The following is a 24325-nucleotide window of genomic DNA, read 5'->3' as shown; positions in this document are numbered from 1 at the left end:
ATGGCGCTATGTACTCTATGGGTGGGTAGATGGCGCTCTCTCCCCTCTGCTCCTAACTCCTAGTGTTATGTTGGCCAGCACCGGCTATCTTTTTTTGACTCTGAGGTCAGACTGAGTGGAGCCTGTTCAGTATTCAGTTACTATTTTATTGGCCATTCTGTCTGTCCTGTTGTGCTTCTGCAGTTTCCATCAAATACAAGATGCACTTTCTCATTTGGCACAGTTTGACCAACACATTTTATTAACTGTTGCTGCTGTACATCTTTTCGAACCTCAACTGAGTCCACCTGCTTGAATTGTATTGAAGCACACAGAGGATTACGGAATGCAGACATACACAAATCAGTCATAACAGTTAAAAACACCTGCCTAATTTTGAGTACCATATTTTTGCACACTATAAGGCGCACTTAAAATCCTTAAATTTTCCCAAAAATCTTCAGTTCGCCTTATAATCCTGTGCTCTTTATATATGAATTTTACCAGTCAGGATGTAGGGAGCAGTAAAGCCACTCCATTGAAGTACAGCATTATACAGGAGTTTCAGTTTAGTTCTCCAGCACTGAGACTGGAGCAGTATTAGCATTAGCTGCTAACCACGCTAAGCGCTAGCCCTTTTGCCATTCTGAGTATTATCAGCCCGTAGTCTGTGTGTTTACCAAGTTAAAACAAGCTAAGTGGGACGGATCGCTAGCTAATATTGCCCTGGCTTACCGGAACACTCAGGGTTCCTCAGTGTAGCACTGTCGGGCAGCATTAGCTACTAACTGTGGCTAGGTCTAGCCGCAGTTAGCTGCTAATGCTAAATGCTGCACCCAACCTAAAAACAGTTTTTAGGATAGAAATCTGTGTAGATTAACATCCAACGCTTAACAGATTTTTTTTTTTTTTTTTTTAAGAATTACAGTTTTTTTACTTGCCTTAGCTTAGATTTACAGGTCTCGCCACCCAGCATTGAGACCTGCTGCATTAGAAGGAAAACATGGCAACACCCCTGTTTCTTACTAGTGTTGTACATAATATTTCTGTGCACCTTATAGTGCGAAAAATACAGTAGGTCCTCCTGTGCCATCAAAATAGCTATTAATCCTTGAAGCATGAACTCAACTTGGCCTCAAATCTGCATGAACTCAAATCTGCCACCAAGAAACGAGTGGCTTCTTTGCAATACTTTTTGTAGGTACTGTCCACTGCATATAAGGAACATCCCACAAGACCTGATGGATGGTTTGGAGATGTTGTGATTCTCAGATTGTCTCAAATGTAGTTTAAAGTATCTACTGTAAGAACTGTAAGACTGTTTACTTGCTGCCTAATGTAGCCACCCAAGAGCTGCAATCGGAACCATATAATCACTGTTCTTCACTTCAGCTCTCAGGAGTTTTAATGTTATGTTATGGCTGGTGTAGTACTTATTAGCTTAGTTCAGGTGTGTTTGGAGTTGGATTACAACACACACACATGTACTGACATAGATGTTTACATCAGAATCATCTCATGACTCACATGTAATTGTATTCTCTCTCTCTCTCTCTCTCTCTCTCTCTCAGCCGGGGAACTACCAGCGGACGGTAAAGAGAACAGAGGATGCGTTCCAGGCGTGTAATGACATAGTGACGTGTTTTCAGGAGCGAGCACGTGTGGAGCGACAGTACGCCCAGCAGCTCAGCGAGTGGACTAACAAGTGGAAGCCCATAGTGGATGCCAGTGAGTACTGCCAGTATGAATTCAGTTGAAGAAGATTGCATAGGCCCTTCTTAAGAACAAAGTTAGTAAACACCCACATGGCATTGTGTGTGCAAGATGGCAGAATGCATGAAGAAACGTTAAGTGAAATATTTTTCCACCAATAAGAATCAACTCCAAACTTTTATGCGTTAAGTCCTCTAACAATATTTTGAAACAATACAGAATAACCACATTATTACCAAGAATTTTAGCAAGTTAGCCTGCAGCGCTAGCAGCTGGCCTTAACAGGGTTACAGTAGTGATGCCAACAGATTCAGCAACCAGGCTCAACACAGTTGGGTTGAGTTAGCTGCAATGCTAACAGCTGGGTTCAGCAGGGTTACAGCCACTATGGTAACAGACACGGCAACTAGGATCTTCAGGATTGGAGAAGGTTAGTCACAATGCTAATAGCCAGGATTCACAAGGTTAGAGCCTGTTGAGCCCGGCTCAACAGCTGGCTTTAGCAGGGTTGGAGCCACAATGCTCACAGACACAACCACTAGGATATTCAGGTTTGTAGATGGTGAGTCACAATGCTAATAGTCAGCATTCGCAGGGTTATAACCACAATGCTAACAGACACAGCAGCCAGATTGGTCTTGGCCAATTGACGTGAATAGATTTAAGGGATTAAGAAATTAAGGGAATTTCACACTAATCTATATTACCATATTTTTTGCACTATAAGGCTCACCGGATTATATGGCACACTATCAGTGAACTTCTTTTTTTTTTTTGGTCTATTTCCATACATAAGGTGCACCAGATTATAAGGCACATTATGTGACACTAGTAAGGAACAGGGCTGTCGCCATGTTTTCTTTTAAATTCAGCAGGTTTTACCGCTGGGGTGATGGTGGGGTAACTAAGTTAAGTAAAGCTAAGCAAAGTAAACAAAACTGTAATTCTTAAAAAAAAACACTTTCTTTGAAAGTCAAACAAGCACTGGATGTTAATCTACACAGAATTCTCTACTGAAAACTGTTTATTTGGGTGGGTAAAGTGCTTTCCTTTATTTACAGTAAAAGGTTTAATCACCAGCAGTAAACGATATTAATGTTGGCTCGTTCTCATAAAGCTTGTTTAAACACAGGGACTACATTCCAATATACTCACCTCTGAACAGCAAAAGAGCTAGTGCTTAGCGTGGTTAGCGTCTAATGCTAATGCTGCTCCAGCAGTGCTAGCCAGGGTTAGCAGAAGACTACAGGCCAATAATACTCACCTCTGAACGGCAAAAGAGCTAGTGATTAGCACGGTTAGCATCTAATGCTAATGCTGCTGGAGAATAAAACTAAAACTCCTGTATAACGCTGCACTTACGCTGCACTTCAGCGGAGTAGCTGCTCTCTTACTGCTCCTTACAACCGGACTGGTAGAATTCATACATAAGGCACACTGATGATTTTTGGGAAAATTTAGGAATTTTAAGTGGGCCTTATAGTGCAAAAAATACGGTATTGCTTTAAATATGCATTTAATTCTTTCATCCACCTCTCTCTCTCCCTCTTTCTCTCTCTCTCTCTCTCTCTCTCTCTCTCTCTCTCTCCCTGTTGTCTAGGTCCTCTGTATGGCTCTCTCCTGCAGGCGTGGCAGTGTTTCCTCTCTTCCGCTGATCGCCTCTCCACTCTTCACTCCTCCATCTGTCGCTCGCTCGTGTCGGAGGATGGAGACCGGGTCAGGACTTGGCAGAAGGAGACCTTCCATAAGAAGATTTTTGGAGGATTCAGGGAGTCGCAGGACTTTGACACAGGATTTGCACGTGCTCAGAAGCCCTGGGCCAAAAGACTCAAGAAGGTTATTAATGTTATTATTGTCAACATTTATTATAGCTTTTATTAATCTGTATAGAGTGTGCCTTAGACATGAAAAGGTAAAGGTCAGAAATGGAATAGTTGATAATTTGACTGATCTTTTACAGTGCTGAGATTGTGGTCAGAAAAAAATGACAAGATTGTGGAAACAATGTAGAAACCTTGTAGAAATCTTCCAAACTGCAACTTAACAATAGAAAGCAAAACATTGACTTTTCATGGAAGTCAATATAAATTGTCATTTTTTGAGAATTTCTTTTAGTCCATTCGTCAGGAAATTTGTAAAAACATGTAAAATCCAACACAGGACTGCCAGATTCACATTATGACATAAAGGCTAAAAAGGTGGACACAAGTAAGTAGATACAATGTTTTTACATAACAGCATCAATGTCCACTTGGTTACCCTACGGCATCTTTATTACTTAATGCGTCTTTATTACTTAATGTGGTGGCGCTAATCAAATGAATGGGCTAAACCTGCTATGAAGAAGATTGGTTGTCAAATTCTGTGAAACTGACACCAATAAATCCATACTTCCTGGTATTTCCTTATTTAGGAGTAGTTTATCATCTTCAGTAACACAGAAGGCACAGATGAATAACAGTATTAACATCTCATGGTTATTGTGGGAAACGCATCGTTATAATATTATATTGTGAGATGCCATGTCATTTTCACCCCTAAACACAAAGGGAAAAAAGAAAAACAGGACAGTGAAAATGTACCAAACTGCAGCCCATACTTCTTTTATAACGGGACAGCCAGTCAAGAACAGAACTCCTATATACAGCTCTGGACAAAATAAGGTACTACTTAAAAAATATGAGTTTCTTTGATTTTACCAAACTGAAAACCTCTGGAATATAGTCAAGAGGAAGATGGATGATCACAAACCATCAAACCAAGCTGAACTGCTTGAATTTTTGGCATCCAAAATCCAAGTTATCCGAAAGCAGCGTGTAAGACTGGTGGAGGAGAACATGCCAAGATGCATGAAAACTGTGATTAAATACCAAAGGGTTATTCCACCAAATATTGATTTCTGAACCCTCAAAACTTTATGAAAGTGAACTTCATTTCTTTTTGATTATTTGCATCTTTTTTGTTATTTCAGCCATTTTGTTATTTCTCATTTTTGACAAATAAATGCTCTAAATGACTATTTTTATTTAGGAAAAAATGTTGTCTGTAGTTTATAGAATAAAACAACAATGTTTATTTCACTTAAACATATACTTAAAAAATAGCTAAATCAGAGAAACTGATTCAGAAACTGAAGTGGTCTTTTCTTTTTTTTTCCAGAGTTGTATATATAAAATATCATATATAATATATGATTTAGAAATCTGAATAGGTAACATGATAAAGAGAGCTGGATTTTAGCTCAATAATCATATTTATGAATGCATGTATAATCTTAACTGAAGTATTCTTGAATTTATTCGTTTGTGCATGCAAGAAAACAGACCACGATACTGAAAATAAGCAGGCAGCATTTAACACAGCATCCACAAGATGGTGACAAAACCCATAAATCCATCAGTCAGACAGAGCGAAATGCAGAACCAGTGTTTTAGGCCATGTTCATAGGCTCTGAACTCCTGCTTTGAGTCTCGTGCTGTCTCAGGATTGGATGCATATGGAGAGGTCAGATTCTGTTGATTCAGGATCTGATTGAAATGTATTACTGCGCTGTGTTATCTTAAAACTATTAATAAAAACACAGAGCATGCTTCCACTGAGTTAAACATTAATCTCAGACTAAAATGAATCAATATAGAATCATTTAAATAAAAATAAATTTGAATCGAAATCTATCTTTTTTAAACCCACCCCTAGTCTGCACTGTGAGCTGATTTAAACATTTCCACACAGTGCAGGGTTAGGGTTGGGTGTGTTATATTGTGTGTTAAATTGAATTGAGCTGGACTCTGCAGGAGAGAGTTTAACTCAGTGGGAGTTTATTTAACACTGGTTGATTTTACTGTGTGCCGTTTATTCTTCACTAAACCCACAGCTGCTCCTGTCCTGCACTGTTGGTTCTGACTGGTGGTGTGTGTGTGTCTTTGTGTGTGTGTGTGTGTGTGTAGCTGGAGAAGGCGAAGGCTGCGTTCCACAAGGCGAGCCGTAAGGAGCACACAGCCCGGGAAAGAGAAGCTCATGCTCAGGGAAACCCCGACATCGCCATAGAGAAACAGAGGAAGATCCAGGAGGAGAGAGAACTCGCTCACCAGGAGACAGAGAAAGTGAGTAAACACTATACACCAATCAGCCATAACATTAAAACCACCAAGAGGTGAAGTCAGTAATATTGATACAGTAATATCTGCTTCCAGTTGTGCCTGGTGCCAGGCAGGTCTTGTTGGAGACCAGGCAGTGGTCAGTACCTACTAAATGTTCTCTCAGAAAACACTACTGGTGAATCAAAAATGACCAGTACTCTTGTTACCCATCTGTACACATACCAATTCATACTCATATCCATATCTATAACCATATATACCAATCCAAACTAATATCCATACCTGTAATCATCTATACCATACCCATATTCATGCATGCCCATCTATAACATAACTATACCCATACCAATACATACTCTTACCAATCCACATTCTACCATACCATAACTATACCCACACAGATCCATACCTTTACCGATCCACACTCATTCATACTCATATCCATCCATATCCATACCCACCCATACCATCTATACCCATATCCATACCCACCCATATCATCTATACCCATATCCATGAATACTCATATCCATACCCATACCCACCCATACCATCCATACCCATATCCATACCCATACTATCCATATCCAAACCCATACCCACCCATACCATCCATACCCATATCCATACCCATACTATCCATATCCAAACCCATACCCACCCATACCATCCATACCCATATCCATACCCATACTATCCATATCCAAACCCATACCCACCCATACCATCCATACCCAAATCCATACCCACCCATACCCATATCCATCAATACTCATATCTATACCCATACCCACCCATACCATCCATACCCATATCCATACCCACCCATACCCATATCCATCAATACTCATATCTATACCCATACCCACCCATACCATCCATACCCATATCCATACCCACCCATACCATCCATACCCATATCCATACCCACCCATACCATCCATACCCATATCCATACCCATACTATCCATATCCAAACCCATACCCACCCATACCATCCATACCCATATCCATACTATCCATATCCAAACCCATACCCTCCCATACATCCATACCCATATCCATCAATACTCATATCTATACCCATACCCACCCATACCATCCATACCCAAATCCATACCCACCCATACCCATATCCATCAATACTCATATCCATACCCACCCATACCATCCATACCCATATCCATACCCACCCATACCATCCATACCCATATCCATACCCACCCATACCATCCATACCCATATCCATCAATACTCATATCCATACCCATACCCACCCATACCATCCATACCCATATCCATACCCATATCCATACCCATACTATCCATATCCAAACCCATACCCACCCATACCATCCATACCCATATCCCTACCCATACTATCCATATCCAAACCCATACCTATCCATACCATCCACACCCATACCATCCATACCCATATCCATCAATACTCATCCATACCCATACTCACCCATACCATCCATACCCATATCCATCCATAGGTATATCCATCTATATCCATATCCATCAATACTCATATCCATACCCATACCCACCCACACACATACCTTCCTTATGAATATCCATTACAACACTATACCTATATCCATTCATACCCATCATTTTAAACATAACCAGCTCTATACCTTCCATACACATACCAGTATGTGCACATATCTAAACTCATCCAAACTTTTAAAGTGTGTAAATGTGACAAGACTCCCAGTGAAGTCTGAACTCAAACTCAGCTTCAAACAGACTTTAGATGTATCCTTGTTTGCTTCTCTCCAGTGTGATTCACTCCGTACAGATCAGCAGGGGGTTCCTTCCGCAGGCTGGGTTGTTGCTGAGGTACAAACAGACTAAAAATTCTGTGTGTGTGTGTGTGTAGGTTAGAGCCCGCTATGAGAAGGTTCTGGAGGAAGTGACACGTTACGCCCCGCGCTACATGGAGGAAATGGAGTCCATCTTTGACCAATCACAGGAGGAGGAGAGGAAGAGGATCAGCTTCCTGAAGCAGGCCTTCTTGTCCATCCACAGACACCTGGACGTCACCAACAACGAGAGGTAGGAGAGAGTCAGACTCATAGTAATGTGATGATTTTGGGTAACTTTTTATGTTGGATGATAATCACCCCACCTCACCCCAAACTCCCCATAATTCATCCCAACGTATTGGATGGAGCTCCATCATTAGAGAGAAGTTTCACGGCTCCACAGCTCAGTAGGCTTGAGACCCATTTATGCTTTCTACCCTGCCTATTCTTTACTAAGCCCCACCTCCATACACCGCCATAGGCTTAAAAACATGCTTTTTTAACCCACTGACATTGAGGTTGGATCTACTCTGCAACACTAGAAAGCTATAGAAGATCTAAACAAAAGAAGAAGAACTGCACTCCTTGCTCTACCCTAAATTTCATTTATACAATTTGAACTCCAAGTAGAAGTTTCCAAGTAGACAAATTCAACAGGAACATCCCCACAGATCAGATTTTCTGCTCTGAAACTTGGCAGGACTCACCAACCCCAAGTTCAAATCCAGTAGTTAGAGCAGCATTATTACATCATCAAGGCTCCTACGGGTGTTTGAAATCATGGAAAATGCCTGAATTTTAACATTCTTTTTTCTAGTCCTGAAAAGTCCTGGAATTTTGGAGAAAGTGCTTGAAATTATTTGAAATTTTAACTACATTTGCTTTACAAACTATCTGACTAAATAAGTTGCTTAAAAACTAAATTGCAGAAGCGTAAAATAAAAAAGGCTTCTGCTATTACTGATGACAATTCTGGTTGTGTTTACATAAACATAACGCCATCTTAAAGCCTCTTGCAGTGTGACAAAAAGCAAATCAATAATTTTGAGTATTTGTATAGTATTTGTATAAATGCTCTTAACTCACTCCCAAATGTAACATATTACAGTAACTGCTCAATTAAATGAATAGGTTAACATGTGGTGAAGAACATTGGTATTTAAATTGTGTGAAACTGACACCAATAAATCCTTAATTCCTGCTATTTACTTACTTAGAAGTATTTTGTTTCTCTGTAGCATAGTCACTGTGAAGTGTGGAGAATAGTTTTGCGATATATTTATTATCACTGAATTGCAGTTTTGAGATATCACTGTTATCATTAATATACCACAGCTGAAAGGTGCTGGAAAAACAAAAAAAAAATGGCCTTGAAAGTGCTCGAATTTTACATTGTAAAAAGTGTATGACCCCTGTACAATTTATCACTTTTATTTATATTTATTTATCTAGTTTCTGTTTTGTTATTTCAGTAGTACACACAGTACTGTCCAACTTTAACTTCAAAATCTGTAGACATACAGAACCAGTCAAAAGTTTGTACATACCTTCTTATTCAATGTTTTTATTTTTTATTTTTTCCTACATTGTAAATCAATCCTAAAGTCATCCAGACTATGAAGGAACACATAAGGAATTGTGTAATAAACTTAAAAGTGTTAAACAAACCAACATACTCTGATGAAGCATTTAAGTAGCCTCTTATCTGGGCTGTTGTTAACCCCTTGAAGGCAAGGATTTTTGTCAATTACGCTCCTAAATCTTGAGGATTTCTATTTGAGCATTACATAAAAAGCTTTCATATTTGATAAGAAACATAACTGAGAATTATCATTGTAATTGTAATAGAAAGTATATCTGCATTTGTCGAAATATAATGAATAAAAGCATGAAATTGGCTTTTTCCTGAACTTTGTTTTAAAATCAGTATTTTCCTGAGTACAAATCAAATAGTTCATGGCCTCCAAACATTTTGTTTTATTATGGTTGTCTATTTTTTACGTCTAAAAAAGGCAGCTTCTCCTAGTGTCCTATAGGAGATTTCAAATTCCTCAATTTTTTAGAGCGTGAATCATTTATTTTATTGCAGAGAAAAGGGGTTTTGTATCACCTACACCTGCAGCCTGTATACGGGTCAAGGCATGTTAATAGGCTGGTAACTCTTGGTCTTCCTTTCCTAGGGTGCAACTAAAAGCCAGTTTCATCATTACATTTTTGATAGTACTTGTGACTACACTTCTTGATTTTTTTTTTTTTTGATTCACTGAACTTAATTTCTTAAAGCTCACCTTCCGCGAAAATCCGATTTTTCTTGTTTTTTGTGGAATACAGTAGGTCTCTCCGAGTTGAATGTGTACACCTGCACATTAAACTGTTTTGCAGCCCCCATTGCCTGCAGGAGCTAAGCAAAGAAATCCCCCCTCCCCCCCTCCGAAAAACGGGTGAATTTTGAATTATCTTTCTGCCTACGTAGGCAGAAACTCACAGACCAGCCCACCTTGGCTCGAGAAACTCCCAGAGGCGGAGCTGAAGCGACGCAACATCACCGCTCATCAGTTAGGAGGTGGGAGGCAGTGAGCGGCAGAGCGGTGGAGGGGCGTCGCAGTGCTCCTAGCCAATCAGAGGAGAGATATTTGCATGCTGTTTGCATGTATGAATATTCATGAGCAAAGCTGGAATCCGGTCATTTTGGACACACCCCTAAAACAGTCCATTAAAAAAGAGCTATACAGAGACACCTGAGCACTTTTTTTTTACAAAAACGGCTCACATGTCATTCATTCATACTAGAGACCACAACTAGACATTTTAAAATGAAAGAAAAAACGACGGAAGGTGAGCTTTAAAGTATTTTGTTTTTACTTAGTTGAGTAGTTCTTGCAATAAAATATGAATTAGAACTTTACTCAAATAGGGCTATTCACTGTATACCTGTATATCTACCTCTTCACAACTTTACAACTGATGCTCTCAAACACATTAAGAGACAAGAAATTCAAGTAATTAACTCTTGACAAGTTCAGCACAGCTGTTAACTGAAAGATGACTCTACCTCATGAAGCTGACTGAGAAAATCCAGCCAAGATTCCATATGTTTTGGTTCATAGTTTGGATTAATTTAGTATTCGTCTCTGATGCAGAACCTTTTTTAAGATAATGAATTAAAACCATTGAATTTAAGTGTCTAGACTTTTTACTGGTTCTGTATTGTTATCGGGATATAAAAGGGCCTATATCAGGATCGCACAGCTTTAGTGAATAAATGTGTATAGTATCCTGCGGTAAACTGGTGCCTTTTCCAGGTATTCTGCCTTTCACCCATTCATTTGCTCCTGACACACCATGACACTGACCAGCAAAAATCAGTTAAAAAGTGAATGAATGATTTGTGTCTAAAAAAGCTGGACTAAATGAAACCTCTCTATGTCTCTCTTTCTGTCTCTCTCTCTCTCTCTCTGTCTGTCTCTCAGTGTGAAAGCTGTGTATAATGAGCTCCACGACACTCTGATGAGCATTAACGAGCAGGAGGACCTGCGCTGGTGGAAGAACACTCACGGTCCAGGAATGCCCACTGACTGGCCCCAGTACCAGGTACAGCTCTTCATTATTTAACACAGCTGTCTAATGAGCTGAGCGTCAGCTCATTAATCCAGATTATCTTTCCTTAAACTGTGTTTATTTACCCAGGCCTAAATATAACTGTAGAACTGTGCAAATGGTATCGGCTTGGTACAGTTGAAACCAGATATTTACATGCACTATATAAAAAGACACATATGCATGTTCTTAGCACGGTCTGACATAAAATCAGAATCAATCTTTCCAGTTTTGGGTCAATTAGGATTGCTAAAATTATTTATATTTGGCAAGAATAATGAGAGAAAGAGAATTTTTTTGCAATTTTATTACTTTACATACATATGTATTACATACAATTTTATTTACCTTTAAATACATTTCATTAGTATTTGGGACCATTGCCCTTAAACTATATAACTTGGGTCAAACATTTTAGATATCCATCTACAAGCTTCTCACAGTAGTTGGCAGGAATTTGGGCTCATTTCTCCTGACAGAACTGGTGTAACTGAGCAAAGTTTGTAGGTCACTGAATAAAATTGAGATCAGGGCTTTGTGATGGCCACTCCAAACATTGACTTTCTAACCAGTTTGGCACTATGCTTCGGGTCATTGTCCATTTGGAAGACCCATTCGTGCCCAAGCTTTAACTTCCTGGCTGACATCTTGAGATGTTGCTTCAGAATTTCCACAAAATGTTTTATTTTTCTGACGAAGGCATCTATTGTGTAAAGTGCACCAGTCCCTCCTACAGCAAACAACCCCACAACATGATGCTGCCACCCCCGTGTTTAACAGTTGTGATTGTATTCTCAGGCCTGCAAGCTTCTCCCTTTTTTCCCAAAGGTAACGATGGTCATTATGGCTAAATAATTTTTTTTTAGATTCGTCAGACCACAGGACATGTTTCTTTTGGAGTAATGGCTTCTTTCTGGCAAAGTGGCCTTTCAGCCCATGTCGATACAGTAATCGTTTCACTATGGATAATGACACACTCTTACCAGCTTCAGCTTCAGCATCTTCACAAGGTCGTTTGCTTTTGTTCTTGGGTTGATTTGCACATTTCGGATCAGAGCGCTGCTTTCATCTCTGGGACACAGTACCCATTTTCTTCCTGAAAATGCGGTTTGATGCTGGACATTCCCATGTTGTTTGTACTTGCATATAACTGTTTGAACAGAAGAACAATGCATCTTCAGCCATCTTGAAATTGCAGCAAAGGATAAAGCAGACTCAAGTTCAAGTCCACAACTCTCTTCCTGATATCTTGGCTGATTTTTAAGCCTTTTCCAAGATGTTACACAAAGAAGCAATGTGTTTCAGGTGTGCCTTAAGGACTGGTCAAAAATATAAACGAAATATATGTAAACATTTGACTTTGCAGAAAGTAATAAAAATGGCTAAAAATGATCTCTCACTCTCATTATTCTGCCATTTGGCAAATATAAATAATAAGTAATCCTAATTGACCTTATATATATATATTTCTTTTTATGTAGTGTATGTAAACTTCTGATATAAACAACTGTAGATGGGGTCAGTGGTGGTTCTCTCTCAGTGGTGGTTCTCTGTTTTGCTTTTTTCATTCCTTTTATGTGCTCCTCCTGAGCATACCCATAAATAGCCTGATGTTTGGTGTGGAGTGTGTGCTCAGCCAAAAACAACCGTTTTTAGTCATTTGGTTTATGATAGCATCTCTCTCTCTCTCTCTCTCTCTCTCTCTCTCTCTCTCTCATAATCTCTCTCTCATAATCTCTCTCTCCCTCTCTATCTCTCTCTCAGGATTGGGTACCAGACAAGAAACATAAAAAAGGAAAGAAAGAGGTGGTGGAGACGAAAGCGGTGGTTATGGAGAGGAGGTGAGTTAGTCTTGCATGAGTAAAGTGTAAGTCCACCTTATTACTTAAAAATATTATACAGTGTGTTGTCAGACTTTAGGAAAGATGTACTTAACATACAATATTGTCAAAGTTGGAATTCAGATGTTCCAATCACTTTCATGTACCACAAATGTACAAAACCAAGCACCTACACATGCAGACTGGGCCATGTAGTAGAGCTTGGTACCGTGTGCAACAAGCCCCGTTGGGAAATTCCCTCACTAGTAAATATTCCACAGTCAAATGTCAGTGCTATTGTAAAGTATATATATATATGGCTTAGTTAGTTAGTCACTATTTTAGTGACCAACATCTGTCAGTGTGTCTTAATGCTGCTGTCATAACGACGGAATAATTATGCTTTGCGCAGCTCGAAACACATAAAAGAAATGTACCAGATTATAAGGCGCATTATCAATAAACGTCTATTTTCTGGTCTATTTTCATACATAAGGCGCGCCGGATTATAAGGTGCATTATGCGACACTAGTAAGGAACAGGGGTGTCAACACGTTTTCCTTCTAATTCAGCAGGTCTTGCCACTGGGTGGCGAGGCATGTAAAGCTAAGCTAAGCTAAGTTATGTAAACAAAACAGTAATAATAAAAGTCAAATGAGCACTGGATGTTAATCTACACAGATTTCACTTTTAAAAACTGTTTATTTGGGTAAGTAAAGCACTTCTCCAGCTCTAAGGCTAAGGTATTAGCATTAGCGTAGCGGCTAATGCCGCCAGACAGTGCTAAACTGAGGAATCCTGAGTGTTCTGGCAAGCCAGGGTGATATTAACTAGTGGTTTGTCCCACGTAGCTTGTTTTAACATGGTACACACACAGACTACAGTACAATATACTCACCTCTGAACGGCGAAAGAGCTAGCACTTAGAGCAGTTAGCTGGTAAAGCTAATACTGCTCCAGCAGTGCTAGTCGGGGTTAGCAGCAGGCTACTGGCCGATAGTACTCACCTCTGAGCAGCGAAAGAGCTAGCACTTAACGCGGTTAGCAGCTAATGCTAATACTGCTGAAGATCTAAACTGAAACTCCTGTATAACGCTGTATTTCAGCGGAGTGGCTTTGCTGCTTTACTGCTTCTTACAACCTGATTAGTAAAATTCATTCATAAGGCGCACTGGATTAAAAAGCACACTGTTATTTTTTTTGGAAAATTTTTAAAAGGATTTAAAATGTGCCTTATAGTGTGAGATTTAGTTGAAATCTTGTGAGCTACTTTTATATAATAAAAGTTTGATCTAGATTTCTCCTGGGCACCCCCAGCCAGTGCCCCAGTGTACGTGTTAAATTCCAGCACTATCATACCTTATACAGCACTACTAAGCACTGATTCACCAAACCATCTGTTGGTCTGATTATACACTAGTAATGATACTGAACTGATACTTTTAATGTAAAACTTTTTGCTGAATGCACAATGTTTATAGTGTGTATGTGTTTTCTTTTCTCTCTCTCTCTCTCTCTCTCTCTCTCAGTGTAATGATTGGTGGAGTGAGGGTCAGAGCGCTGTACGATTATGTTGGACAGGAGCCAGACGAGCTGTCCTTTAAAGCTGGTAAATGACAAATATGCCTACACGGTATAATCTAATAGCTATCATGACTTAAACTTTACTAATGAAACACACTTATTACTAGCTGTTTTAAAGTTCCAGGTAGTTGCAGAGTGAAAAAGGACTATACAGACCAACGCAAAATTAAACATTTTAATCAAGTGTGACATGCAAAGGGATTCTGCTCTACTCAGTAAAGCCACCTTTCTCTGCAGTTACAGCTGCAAGTCTTTTTGGGTTTGTCTCTACCAGCTTTGCACATCTAGAGGCTGAGATTTGAGATTTTTGCCCATCCTTTTTCTTTATAAAACAGCTCTGGTTCTGCCAGGTTGGATGGAAAGCGTCTGTAAACAGCAAATTTCATGCTTTGCCACAGAAGCTCAATGGAATTTAGGTCTTTAGGACTTTGACTGACAGTGTCATTCTAACTCATGAATATTCTTTGATCTAATCCATTCCACTGTAGCTCTGTCTGTATGTTTGGGGTCATTGTCTTGCTGGAAGGTGAATCTCCTTCCTTGTCTCAAATCTTTTGCAGCCTCCAACATGTTTTCTTTCAGGACTGCCCTGTATTTACATTCCCTTTTCTTCTGAGGTTTGAGTGCCCGGCTTGGCAACAGTGACACACCTCAGTTTTAGTGATTACAAGTCTTAAATATTAGCTAGCTAACAACTTAAATTAACAGTATCAATAAAACAGCAACTACAATTAATTGTAAATTTCAGTGGTATAGCTCTGGAAAAAATGAGAGAGACTGAGTTTCTGAATCAGTTTATCTGATTTTGCTATTTATAGGTATATGTTTAGGTGAAATAATTTGTTTTTGTTTTATTCTATAAACTACGGACAACATTTCTCCCAAATTTAAAACAAAAATACCGTCAATTAGAGCATTTATTTGCAGAAAATGAGAAATGTCTAAATTAACAAAAAAGGCTTTGAACACCAGTCAGACCATTCTGGAATTAAGTTTGTAGACTCAACAGATTATTAATATACCACTTCTACCTTCTTTATACTTCCTCAGACGTGACACTGCTTTGAAACAGTCTGATTTAAGTAAGAATACCAAAAATCCAATATTGGTGGCATTAGCCTTAGCCTTAAGTACTTATAAGTAAATGCTAAGTATCAAGTACAACTATTTATACTTTACAGTGTGTGTATTTCTATGTGTGTGTGTGTGTGTGTGTGTGTGTATCATAGGAAAACAACAGGTACTTGACAATAGAGCCAATGTAATTGCTGTTTTTACCGACAGGTGAGGAGTTTCTGAAGATTGAGGATGAGGATGATCAGGGCTGGTGTAGAGGAATGATGGATGGAGGAAGAGAGGGACTCTACCCTGCTAACTATGTGGAAGTGGTGTAGGGCTGCAGGAGACACACACACACACACACACACACACACACACACACACAAACACATTCTCTCTGTCTCTCCATATGTTCCAGTGAAGGACTTTGAGTGTATTTGCATTCACGTTAATGGTGCATCTGGTGTATAATTAAAAAGGAAGTCCACTAATGATTTCAAATTGATAATTAGGAGGTTAACATGTACAATTCTCAGTTCTTGAGAATTTTTTTGAAGTGGTGTTGAATGAGTAAATCATCTGATGCATTTAATACCTGCCAAAATTCATCCCATGAGGATTGAATAGTCCTGTCAACTTTGATTTGTGTCTTTAAGGCGAACTCTTGAGATGGCAGCAGTATGTGGATGAGCACTGTCCTGCTGAAATAACGCACTACAGTGTTTTTTCAGAAAAGGTACCGTATTTTTCGCACTATAAGACGCACTTAAAAGGTATTACTTTTCCAAAAAATCAACAGTGCGCCTTATAATCCAGGTGAACCTTATGTATGAATTCTACCAGTCGGATTGTAAGGAGCAGTGTTATTAAGTTTCAGTTTAGTTCTCCAGCACCGAGACTGAAGCAGTAATAGCATTAGCAGCTAAGCGCTAGCCCTTTTGCCGTTCTCCCCTGCTAGCACTGCTGGAGCAGCATTAGCTGCTAACCACGCAAAATGCTAGCCATTCAGATGTGAATATTACCGGACTGTTGTCTGCTGCTAGCCTTGGCTACCACTGCTGGAGCAGCATTAGCATTAGCCGCTAACTGTGCTAAGCTCTAGCTCTTTTGCCATTGAAGGGTGAGTATATCAGACTGCAGTCTGCGCATTTATCGTGTTAAAACATGCTATGTGAGATGAACCGCTAGCTAATCTCACCCTGGCTTACTGAAACACTCAGGGTTCCTCAGTGTAGCGCTGTTGTGCAGCATTTACGAGCACTTAGCTGCTAATGCTAAAGCTAATGCTGCTGCACCTAGCCATAGTAAAAATCTGTAAATCTAAGCTTACTGTAAATAAATGGAAGTGCTTTACTCACCCAGACAAACAGTTTTCAGGAGAGAAATCTGTGTAGATTTACATCCAGCGCTTTTTTGACTTAAAAAAAAAGATTTTTTTTTAAGAATTAAAGTTTCGTTTACTTGGTTTAGTTTTATTTAACTTAATTAACCTACCCACTACCACTACCCAGTGGCGAGATCTGCTGAATTAGAAGGAAAACGTGGCATGGCGACACCCCTGTTCCTTACTAGTGTCACATAATGCAACGTATAATCCGGTGCACCTTATGTATGAAAATAGACCAGAAAATAGACGCTAATTGATAGTGAGCCTTAAAAATTCTGTGTGCCTTATAGTGCGAAAAAATACGATAGGTCCACAGGTTGCAGGACCTTATTAAGGTAACATAGGGCTGTCAGCATGCCTGTAATAAAGACACGCAAAGTGATCTAACATTGTACAAAACTGCCTTCTATACCATGGCACCAGGCTAAGTGTGTTGGGCTGTAGTCAAAGCCCCTGGTAGACCTCTGGTTCCATTCAGCACCACTGTAAAGAATAGGCCAAATTCTATTTTAAAATAATAATAAAAAAAAAAAAACTGTGTCAATTTTGCTATTATTATTTTTTTGTGTGTTGATTTTGATACATCAGGCCTGGACATTGTCTTAAATGAGAACTTTTACAATGTAAAATGGACTTTTAGTAGTAGTAAAAACATAATAAAAAGTACTTAACTTTCATGAATAGCACACCTCCGTTCTCCCACAGCGTTCAGAGATACAGAAATTTTAACAGTTTGTCCAAAACCCTTCAGACTGGGTGACATGGGGCATAATTTGCATCGATAAATTGCTTTTTTTCACTGTTATTCAGGCTCAAAGTAGCTCCACACCTCCTTGCTAGAATCTGGAGAGCCCTGACATTTAAAATGAGGCATTAATAACTTAAAAAGTGCACAAAAAGCTTATTAAAAACACTGTTTACATCCTATAATGCTAGCTTCAGCTCCGAGCACCGTCATCACTCCTCGTAATGCCTCGTTTTAAATGTCAGGGCTCTCCGGATTCTAGCAAGGAGGTGTGGAGCTACTTTGAACCACCTGGATGACGGTGGAAAAATCGATTTATCGGGGCAAATTATGCCCCATGTCACCCAGTCTGAAGAGTGTTTAAACAAACTATTAAAATGTCTGTATCTCAGAACGCTGTGGGAGAATGGAGGGGTGCTATTCATCAAAGGTAAATACTTTTTATCATGTTTTACTACACCAAAAGTCCATTTTACACCGGAGTTCTCCTTTAAGCCTCACAATGTCGATACAGGAAAAAAGGGGTTCATGCACCAAAAATGAAAGTAGCCCACCACAGACAGGGCTGCACTTCATGCTTCATGTGCTCCCAGCTGTTCATCCAGGCAGATCTGTCCAGAACCACTCTCTCCGATTCATATCAGTTCATTGTATATGTTTGTTTTATTTCAATCTTTTTCTTTTTTTTTCTCAGTGTAAAATGAAAAGGCCCAGGCAGAAAGTGTGACGGAGGTGCACAGTGGTGCAGTAAAGTGTGTAGATGAAGAAAAATAGGGTCTTTTTCAAGTGCCTTTTTGAAAGTGTTGATATTTGATTGATATGTTTGTGTTCGGTCTGATACTGTGGCTTCTACAGGGGCATTCGAACAATACAGAGACTTACAGTGAAATATTCTAATATATTGCAGGTTTGGAGAGAACTGCATTGATTCTTTTAATGCCTTAATACTATATGAAAAGTATGTGTATGTGTGAATGATGCTGTTTGGTCGTCATTTATATGAAAATGTAACGTCAGGCCAAGTTAAAATGAATTACAGTAACTGATTACAGGGCATTTTTGAGATATCTTAACTTATTTTGTTTTTCCTTTTGTATCTTAGTTTGGTTGACAATACATATTGAGTTGGGACATAAAAAAATAAGTACCGTATTTTACGGACTATAAGGCGTACACTAAGTGCACCGGATTATAAGTCACAATAATAAGGAACAAGGGTGTTGCCAAGTTTCTAATGGGGACGCTCCTTCTTAACTGTATTGTTATTCTCAAAAAACATTTATTTTAAAGTCAATTGAGCACTGGATGTTAATCTACACAGATTTCTTTCCTGAAAACTGTTTTTTTTTTTTTTTTGGGTGAGTAAAGTGCTTCCGTTTATTTACAGTAAGCTTAGATTTCCAGATATTCACTAAGGCTGGGTGCAGCAGCATTAGCATTAGCGGCTAACTGCTAAACTGCTAGTAAATGCCCCCCCCGACAGCGCTACACTGAAGAACCCTGAGTGTTCTGGTATTATACTTTTATTTGCACTTTTGATTTTTACGGTGTAAAAAATATGGTTAATGAGCTCCATCTGAAATTTAGATATGCCTTAAATATTGGGATGTTAGGTTGTTTAGTCTGTTGCTCCTCTCCCTAAAAAAAGTTTATATTCATTTTTAATTCCCATCTGCAGATTAGAATTCCTTCTATTGCATAATGTCTTGTAGGTGATTATTACGGACTATAGAGCTCTAAGCAATGCTCATTGCTATCTTACATACCGCCAACAGTCCATTTTCACGCCTTGCGCCTGATTAGTTTAAATAGCAAAGGCGCTTATGAATATATATCTACGGCGATTGATGTGGTGGCCTTGAAATAAGGTGTGTTCAGGTAAATTTTTGCCGTCAGTTTTGGACGTCAACAGTCAGACATTCATTGCTATTTTGGAGGTGAATTGTTAACACAGACCTCCAAGCAGCTGTATCATTAATAGTATTAATAGTAATCCACTAAAGTCAGACCACACCTGGCTCTTAAACTGAATGACAAATGACACTCTGATTTTTTTTTCCTGAACTTGAACTGAGAATATAGAATATTTTTGGATCTAAGTGGATTTCTGCAGCTCCTCCAGAGTGACCATAGGCCTTTGACCAGTGACCAGTGGTCTCCTTGCTCGATCTGTCAGTTTGGGTGGATGGTCAAGTCTTGGTAGGTTTGCAGTTGTAGATTGTTTTTTTTTTTTTTCATAATTTTTACTTTTTCATAATTTTTAGTGATGAATTGAACGGTGCTCCTTGGGATTCTCAAAGCTTGGGAAGTGTTTTAAAATCTAACCCTGCTTTAAACTTTTCTACTCTAAACTTTATCTGTGACCTGTCTGGTGAGTTCCTTGTTCTTTATGATGCTGTTTGTTCACTAGTGTTCTCTAACAAACCACTGAGGCCTTCACAGAACAGGTGTTTATATTTATACTGAGACTAAATTACACACAAAATTGTACATGGCTTTACAGCTCTCGAGTGGTGTGACTGTCTAACTGCCACATTGTCAAGAGAAGGTCGGAAATAAACAGTAAGCAAATTAAGGGAGGGAGAGGCCAAAGGCTAAACATCTTAAAGTCACAATTTTTCATTTTTAAAGTAAAAAATATAAGTTAGGAGAGATTTTATCTTTTCTTTGGCTTTTGAGTTAACTAAAAAAAAAAACTAAATAAATGTTCTGTAATCGGGTTTTTTTTTTTCAATTTTAAGTTGGCTTGACTTTGCATCGTTTACAGTGTGAGGATGAGTGGCTTGTATGGAAATATGCTCTCACTAGTACGCTGTCCAACGTATCCAAATTTGCGACAGCAGCCATGAAAGAACACAGCTGTGAGTCGGACAGCCGGGTCGCAGTCGGGCTTTTCGCAGGCTCTCGCTGTGTTTTTCTCTCTCTCTCTTTCTATATGCAAAGTGGTACTCTAACCAAAGGTGGTATTACATGCGTGTGAGTGTACGTGAGCCGCACACGTGGCAGATTATTAGATAACATGTATCGTATTCACAGTAGCTGTTGTTGTAGTACACGCGCAAAAGTTCATTTTTAAAGTGTCCAAATATGAATAAAGAGATATAATAAGATGCAAAGACTGCTCTTTTCTCTTGTTGTTGTTGTTGTAAAATGCTGGAATGGTTGAGTCAAGCTCGGCTGAGTGTGGGTAATATGATAATACCCATGGCAAAACTGTACAACTGTGTGTGTTTGTGTTTGTGTAAAGTCATATGTCAGCCCTGAGGGTCTTTCATCTCTTTTTTAGTGTCGGACAATTGTGCCACCCTCTCTCTCTCTCTCTCTCTCTCTCTCTCTCCCACAAGAGTGTGTGAGTCACATAAGTGTGTGTATGTCTTCTTTTCTGCAGCTCTGACTAACAGTGAGCCATCTCCACCCCCTCAGTCCATAGATCATGCCTCACGCACAGAGTGGCGGAGCTCCAGGTCGTGATGGTGGCGTAAAATAAAAGAGCAGTTCACCACATGTACAATCAATATTTCCAGTCTACACGGAAAAAAATTACGCGTAAAATTTACTTCAAAAAACTTTTGAAACTTTCTGCATTTGCTTTTTTTTTTAAGTAAATTTAATTTCATGTAAATTTAAGTAACTTCAACTCGGTTTCAAGACTTAAATGTTAAATAGAGTAAATAAGTGAACTGAACTTTAGTCAATCCTTTCTTTTAGTAACCTTTACTTAATTTCTGCATGCAATATTAACTACTTTATTACTTAATTTATACAATATTACTCAAATAGTTTATGATACATAATATATTATAATTCCTGAAATGTAAATATTTTTAGTTAAAACACACATATTACACTGTCTCAACACATGAATGACATATTCATATGGTAGTATACTTAAAAGAATGTATTAAATGCCATCCGTGTGTTGAGACAGTGAGACCTGGTCTGTTTGCAAAATAAATCTTTGAGATTATGTAAATATTTGAATGTGTGTTTTAACTCAAATTAAATATAATAACATCGTATAAATGAAGTAATTGTAATTAGGTAATATTGTATGCATAAATTAAGTAAAGGTTAATAAAAGAAAGGATTGATTCAGCAAAAATAAATGAAGTAAAGTTTACTACAAGAAAGGATTGACTGAAGTTCAGTTCACTTGCTGACTCTATGTAACATTTAAGTTTTGAAACCGAGTTGAAGTTACTTAAATTTACATGAAATTAAATTTACTTAAAAAAAAAACAAATGCAGAAAGTTGCAAAAAAATTAAGTTGCAAGTAAAATTTGCTCATCATTTTTTTTTTCAGTGTAATTTACACAGTTCTTGCCTATTGTCTGAACGTAGGTGGACCACAGATTTCTCAACTTCTGGTAAGAGGTGTTTCGCAAACATTAGATACAAGTTTAACTTCCAACTAACATTTTACAGCAGGATAATTCTCACCCACAAACAGCAAGGGTTTCCTAGGAACGTCTACGCCAGGATGCCCAGTCGCCAGATTCATTGCCCAACAAGTATTTATGTGAGCAACTGGGATACTGGGAAAGTGTGCAGGATTTAAAAATAAAAGACCACTTAAAAATGATGAGTTTCTTTGATTTTACCAAATTAAAAACCTCTGCAATATAATCAAGAGGAAGATGGATGATCACAAGACATCAAATAAAGCTGAACTGCTTGAATTTTTGCACCAGGAGTGATTAGCATAAAGTTATCCAAAAGAAGTGTGTAAGACTGGTGGAGGAGAACATGCCAAGATGCATGAAAACTGATTAAAAATCAGGGTTATTCCACCAAATACTGATTGCGGAACTCTTAAAACGTCATGAATGTGAAAACTTGTTTTCTTTGCAGTATTTGAGGTCTGAAAGCTCTGCATCTTTTGTTGCATTTTTGTTATTTCAACCTTTTCTCAAAGTTGCAAAAGCTGATTTCAGGGAGACTCCCGCAGCTTCAGGGAGACTTGGTTTGTCTGAAGTGACAATATTTTTATTTGGAAATTGGCAGAAATGCTGTCTGTAGCTGTCTGCACCAGGACACCAGACAGCTCTGACCAATCAGAGGACAAAGCATGCTCACATGGTTTACTCTTGCGTATTTTGGTGCGTTTAGGTTTGTGCCTGTGTGAAACCAAACCAAACAGAGGAAGAAAACACTTCAAGTAATGAACTTATAAACTAATCTGGACCATAGAAACCAACTACAGGTCAGATCCCTAGAAAGACTGGCAAGTGTGAAATTGTGTGCCTTGATGCAAACAACATCCTGAAGACCTCAGAAGATGTGTTATAGAGACGCATGAAGCTGGAAATAGATACCAAGCACTGCTAAAGAGCTGAGCGTAAATCAGTCCATGCTTGAAAACAATGAAGAAAATTTGTAATGTTGATTTTATTCTTCCACTGTTTAATACAGCAAATTAACGTAAAAATACAGTTGCTGTATTCACATTTGGGTAGAGTTACATAATCAGAATAATAATAAAAAAAAAACTAAACACTGTAATCTAGTGATGGGCAGATGAAGCCTCATTGGGTGTATGGCACATTTCCCAAACTGTATCGACACTGTGTTGAAACTGTGTTGCTGTATCACTTAATGGCGACATCTGCTGGACTAAGAAAGTCATTGCAAGCAACTGCGCGAGGAAATGCATCGGTCACGTGGTTTTCCTTAAAATGATACGCGGTCCGACACGGGGGTTCGCCTTGTTTGCTCACAGACATATTCGGTCTCTTTCCAGCTTCTGCCAGAGTGTCTGTATATTAGTTTGTAAAGAATGAACCAGTAGTCTTTGTAGAACCGTTAGAACTAAAGGTCGGAAAGCAGGTCGCAGTTCTCGCGAGCGTTTGTCGCGGTCGCCTCGGAAAACTGGTCTGGTTTGAGCTCATAGGAGCTCCGGCACAGACACGAGAGAACCGCTATTCCTCCTATTACACCTCAATGCAGCGCTGCAGTGAGTTTCAAGCTGTAATTTTACTTCTTTAAAAAGATCAAAAGTCAACGAAATCCTACCTAGTGCTGCTTTAAAACACAGTTTATTAACAATAAATACAGAAGTCCTTTTAATTCCTAAGTGTTTACTTAATTTTTTCTTGCAATTGTACAGCTGTAAATACATTTAGCCTATAGTTTAACCCCCACCCCCTGCTGGTGTGAGTGTGTGTATACAGTTGTTTAGTACAAAAATAATATGTTTTCTCCTTTTTATCTATCAAATAAACATTCACTTTCACTGATTATTTACAGAGAAGGTTTTATTGTAATTGTTGACTTTATTTAATTAACTAATCGCATTTGACTCATGATCAAATAAGCTGTAATTGGTTTTGGGCTCACAGATCTGCTCCCTACGCCCCGAAAGGAGAAGAAAATCAGCTGTATCTCATCCAGCAGTCCGCTGAAGAAAAATGATAAAAGCCCTGCAGGGAAAAGGCCACAGACATATCAAAGCAGATACAATCCCAGCGAAACGGCACTGCGGGGAAAAGGCTAGGCCATAAAGAGCTAAAATAATCATTGCAGG

At 38.8% G+C, this 24325-nt stretch overlaps 1 protein-coding gene across 1 annotated transcript in view; it reads left to right on the top strand.

Moving 5' to 3' along the window:
• Positions 1-20911, top strand: part of si:ch211-51c14.1 (protein kinase C and casein kinase substrate in neurons protein 3) — a 37801-nt gene extending 16890 nt beyond the window's left edge. Inside the window, exons 3-10 of the mRNA XM_007251017.4 lie at positions 1551-1707; positions 3293-3528; positions 5640-5795; positions 7684-7859; positions 11080-11200; positions 12971-13047; positions 14556-14635; positions 15895-20911. Coding sequence (XP_007251079.2) covers positions 1551-1707; positions 3293-3528; positions 5640-5795; positions 7684-7859; positions 11080-11200; positions 12971-13047; positions 14556-14635; positions 15895-16004 — 1113 coding nt within the window. The 3' untranslated portion in view covers positions 16005-20911. The remainder of the gene's footprint in view (positions 1-1550; positions 1708-3292; positions 3529-5639; positions 5796-7683; positions 7860-11079; positions 11201-12970; positions 13048-14555; positions 14636-15894) is intronic.
• The last annotated feature ends 3414 nt before the right edge of the window (positions 20912-24325 follow it).

Source organism: Astyanax mexicanus, chromosome 19, assembly GCF_023375975.1.
Source record: "Astyanax mexicanus isolate ESR-SI-001 chromosome 19, AstMex3_surface, whole genome shotgun sequence".
Taxonomy (NCBI): Eukaryota; Metazoa; Chordata; class Actinopteri; order Characiformes; family Acestrorhamphidae; genus Astyanax; species Astyanax mexicanus.
The sequence above is the reverse complement of the archived record's forward strand: the minus strand, read 5'-3'. Positions and strand labels throughout refer to the sequence as shown.